The sequence below is a fragment of the Grampus griseus genome (assembly GCF_964374135.1).
Source record: "Grampus griseus genome assembly, chromosome: X".
Lineage (NCBI taxonomy): Eukaryota > Metazoa > Chordata > Mammalia > Artiodactyla > Delphinidae > Grampus > Grampus griseus.
The window spans coordinates 11,419,217-11,424,306 of NC_138999.1; the positions used below are offsets into that span (position 1 = coordinate 11,419,217).

The 5,090-nt window shown below is 38.4% G+C and overlaps 1 protein-coding gene across 1 annotated transcript; it reads right to left on the reverse strand.

Annotated features, from left to right (window-relative positions):
- Positions 1-2,212: 2,212 nt before the first annotated feature.
- On the reverse strand, positions 2,213-2,561 carry LOC309839966 (cytochrome b-c1 complex subunit 7-like; the record flags this gene model as incomplete). The annotated part of the gene is made up of 1 exon (XM_082681979.1): positions 2,213-2,561. One exon carries the CDS (start codon positions 2,559-2,561, stop codon positions 2,226-2,228), a length of 336 nt encoding a protein of 111 aa, XP_082538105.1. The 3' UTR covers positions 2,213-2,225.
- Between the last annotated feature and the right edge of the window lie 2,529 nt (positions 2,562-5,090).

Consider the following 5,090-nt stretch of genomic DNA (forward strand, 5'->3'; position numbering starts at 1 on the left):
GGTGCAGCCACTGTGGAAAAGAGGATGGAGCTTCCTCAAAAAACTAAAAATAGAGTTGCCATACGATCCAGCAATCCCACTCCTGGGCATATATCCAGACAAAACTATAATTCAAAAAGATACATGCACCCCTATGTTCACAGCATTACTATTCACAATAGCCAAGACATGGAAACAACCTAAATGTCCATCGACAAATGAATGGATAAAGAAGATGTGGCATATATATACAATGGAATACTACAAAAAGAATAAAAGCCACAAAAAGAATAAAATAATGCCATTTGCCACAACATGGATGGACCTGGAGATTATCACACTAAGTAAAGTCAGACATAGAAAGACAAATATCATATGATGTTGCTTACGTGCGTAATTTCAAACATGATACAAATGAACTTATCTATGAAACAGAAACAGACTCACAGACACAGAGAAAAGACTTGTGGTTGCCAATGGGCAGGGAGGGTGGGGGAGGGACAGGTTGGGAGTTTGGGGTTAGCAGATGCAAACTAGTATATAGAGAATGGATAAACAATGAGTTCCTACTGTAGAGCACAGGGAACTATATTCAATATATTCAATACCATGTGATAAACCATAATGGAAAAGAATATGAAAAAGAATGTATGTAAATGTATAACTGAATCACTTTGCTGTAAAGCAGTTATTAACACAACGTTGTAAATCAACTATACTTCAATAAAATAAGTTAACAATAAATAAATAAATATTTGTAATAAATGTATTCTACCTGGTCAGCTGAAGCCAATCAGGATTCTTCCCTTTCTAGTAGTAATCATGTCATGATGTGGATCTGACCTCGAGAGAAGGCTTTCCCATCAGCATTGCCCCAAATTATGGTCACTGCTGAATTGTTTCCTGAAGATCTAGGGCTACATATGGTGCCATATATGCCACCATATCCTTGTGAAGCTTTTCTAAAAGGCAAATAGCATGTGAATTAAATGTCCTCTTGGCTCTAATAAGAACAAATACGTACAGTAAAAACTAGTCCTGCATAGATAAGCTGATATGGTCATACTGGTTGGCATAAGAACTAGTTCAGATGTTTAGATGTATAAGAGTGAGTAAAATTTGCTGTGTGTGTGGAAGATAAGTTGTAAGTGTGTGCCCACTGAGGACATGGGACTGGCTGGTCAGATAGTATAAACACTAACGCAAAGGCCAAGGCAAGAGGAGGACTTGCTAGCAGGATAGTGCCAGCAGGAAGGCAGAACAAACAGCTCAGAAACAAAACAGTAGGAATTCCCTGGTGGTGCAGTGGTTAAGAATCCGCCTGCCGATACGGGGGACACGGGTTCGATCCCTGGTCTGGGAAGATCCCACATGCCACGGAGCAACTAAGCCCTTGTGCCACAACTGCTGAGCCTGCGCTCTAGAGCCCGTGAGACACAACTACTGAAGCTCGCGCGCCTAGAGCCCGTGCTCCACAACAAGAGAAGCCACCGCAATGAGATGCTCGCGTGCCACAACGAAGAGTAGCCCCCGCTCGCCGCCGCAACTAGAGAAAGCCCGCATGCAGCAACGGAGACCCAACGCAGCCAAAAAACCAAAAAAACCAAAACAACAGTGCCTGGCATAAAAATGGGACTCGCTAATGCAAGACCTCTTTCCTACATTACTTCATTACCTACCTCCTCCAACTAAACCCCTCACCCCTAGTCAACTGAACGTGGCCTGCCCTTGGGTTTACTCTCAACAACCAGATAACTCATGGTCATATGACTTCAACTGCAGGCATATTTATCCCCCATTACACTGAGATGTCAGGTTTATGTGGTGAGTTTGACATAAGCTCACCCCAACACCAGAATTCATGTTACTCTTCTAGAAATCTTTCATAAAGATGTAATAGATGACCAATATTCTGATTTACTTACAAAAACAGGAACTGCAGCCTTACTTACAGCTGCAGAACAAAGGAAACACTTTAACAATGGAGAAAGGGTTAACTAAGTTATGAAGCATGCATATTCTGGGACATTATGCAGCCATTTACATTCCTGTATTTAAAGTCCATAAAGACAAAGAAATATATGATTACAATATACATTAGGTTTTTCTTTTTTTAAATAATTATAATAGAGATTTATTTAAATTAATACATTTACAGCCCAGATAGTTCTACATTGTACATTTTAGGTTTAACCAGCTTCATAAAAATACTTTAGGATAGTCGTATCCAGATTTAGACTATATGATTATTTCTTTGCCCATTCTTCTCTCTCTTTTCTTTCCTGAATAACCTCTTTCAGATGTGGTTCAAGGTAGAATTTATCCTCCTCATATTTTGTCCACTGCTCTTTAGGCAAGATCTGCTGCCTCATGGTCAGGTCCAGTGCTCTCTTAATGCGAAACACCCTGTCATCATAAAGGTTCTCAGGAAGCCTTCTTGTGGCTTCTTTTACATCGTCATTCTCACATATTGTATCACCTCGCATTAAGCCCAGTTTATTGAACCCGGCAGCATTGTAATACCATTTTCGAATACCCTCCAGCCACTTGCTTGACGCTGCAACGGCAGGCCTACTCACCATTTTAACCTGAGACAGAAGCGTTGCCTGCTGGGTAAGTCTTATACATTAGGTTTTGTTATAAGATTACAGAATGACTTGCACAACATAATTCTGATTTTATTAAAACATATATATATATGCACTGACACAAAGGTGAAAACTAAAAGGAAAAGTATCAAAAAATTAATATTAACCATATCCAGCTATTGGATTTATGGGTCACTTGCATTATATTCTTATTTTTTTTATGGATTCCAGATGCTCTTTCCTAAGCAATATTGCCTTTATAAGCAGAACAAATACACTGTAATTAAAACAATTTTAATTTTTATTGATAATTCATGCGAGAAACTGTTAGGTTAGGAAGTAGTGCTTTGGGACAACATTTCACAGGGAGAGTTCCAGGGTACAGTTGCAAAAGCTGCAGAGCTGATCAGATCTACAGCAGCCATGGCCAACCCACAGCTAATGACTTGTGAGCAAGAAAAAAAGTTTATTCCTATAAGTTACTGTAAATGAGGGTTGTTTGTTATTGCAAGAAAGCTAAGTCAGAAGATAATGTTTGAAAGTTTCATGACCCTGTTAGTTGTTCTCTTTATTATGAATCTTCTCCTAATAAAATTCATATAAGGCTAGATTGGAACACTTTGGGGTTTGTTTTCCTTTCTAATTTTTCACATGAGTAAGCTGAGGCTCAAACATGTAAAATAACTACCCTAAAGGCACAGTGATTTAATTACAAAACCACGATTGGAGTTTTCTTTGTCTAGAGTCTCTTCACTATTTTTCTAGTGGATGGGGCAACTGAGAGATTATTGGGGAGATCTTGTATGCTGGTGCCCCAAGTACCATCCACCTAGGTCCAGTTGTTTTTTTTTTTTTAACCATAGTGTTACTGAACAGTTCAATTTCTGTCCTCTCTGTTGTAGATTACAGACCTGGAATCAGAAGCATGTAATAAAAGCTGGGCAGAATCTATATATGAAAAAATTTAGGAACTTATTAAAAGTCACTAAAGGACACCAAATAATTGTTTATGGTTAGAAAATCAAAACAATGTAGATATACCACTTCTCTTCAAAGTGGTGTATAGAATCAATGGAAGTTCAATGAAAATCACAACAGATTCTAATTCAAAAATTTATATGGAAGAGAAAGGAGTCTCTTTCTCCTTTCTGTATGTACATTCATGAAGAAAAATAGGGTGAGCTTATTTACTATGGGAGATATTACTATATAATAAAGTGAAAGGGTATGGTAATTAGGACAGTGAAGAATTCATACAGGGATAGAAAAAAATAGACCAATGATACAGGAGTGCCCAGAAACAGATACAAGGAGAGCATTTCAGATCAGTGGAGAATGGATGGGCTTCTCAATAAACAGTGGTCTGACTAATTAATTAATTACTCTATAAAGGAAAAAAATGGATCCTAATTACAGATCACCCACACAATTAGTTCCAGGTAGTTTAAAAACTTAAGTGAGGAAAGTAAAACTTTAAAATTTCTAGAAGAAAAATAGGAGACTATCTTTATGAGCTTTGGGTGGAAAGGAGTTTTATAAACTACATATAAAAGTATAAGCTATTAATGAAACATGATAAATGTGATAACATTAAAAAAATAAAGAACTTTTGGGCTTTCCTGGTGGCGCAGTGGATACGAATCCACCTGCCAATGCAGGGGACATGGGTTCGAGCCCTGGTCCAGGAAGATCCCACATGCCGCGGAGCAACTAAGCCCGTGTGCCACAACTACTGAGCCTGCGCTCTAGAGCCCGTGACTCACGACTACTGAGCACGCGTGCCACAACTACTGAAGCCCACGTGTCTAGAGCCCGTGCTCCACAACAAGAGAACCCACTGCAATGAGAAGCCCACACACCACAACAAAGAGCAGCCCCCACTCGCCGCAACTAGAGAAAGCCCACGTGCAGCGATGAAGACCCAATGCAGCCAAAAAATAAATAAATAAAATAATAAATTTATTTAAAAAATTAAGAACTTTTGGTGATCAAAATATGCTATAAAGAAATTGAAAATATAAGCCACAAACTAGGAGGAAATATTTGCAACTTACATCATCAACAAAGAATTATTCTCCAAAATACATTAAGAAATTATAAAAATTCATTTAAAGATCCATATAAAGATATAAAAATCTGTATAAGTCCATATAAAGGTAAGCAAACTAAGGAAAAATGATCAAAGGACATTTACAGAAAGAGGAAACCTCAATGACCAATAAACTTAGAAAAACACGCTTGATCTCATTACACGTTGGGGAAATTTGAAGGAAAACTAGAATGAGATGTCTTTGCAGTCCACCAGTGCTATGCACTGAACTGTGTCTCCCCCAGAATGTATATGTTGATGTCACCCAATGTGACTGTATTTGGAGTAAGGAATTAATTAAGATTAAATGACATCATTAGGGTGAGACCCTAATCCCATAGGATTAGTGTCCTTATAAGAAAAGACACAGAGAGAGCTCTCTCTCTCCCCTCCATCTCTCTCTGCCAAGTGAGGACAGAGTGAGAAGATGGCCA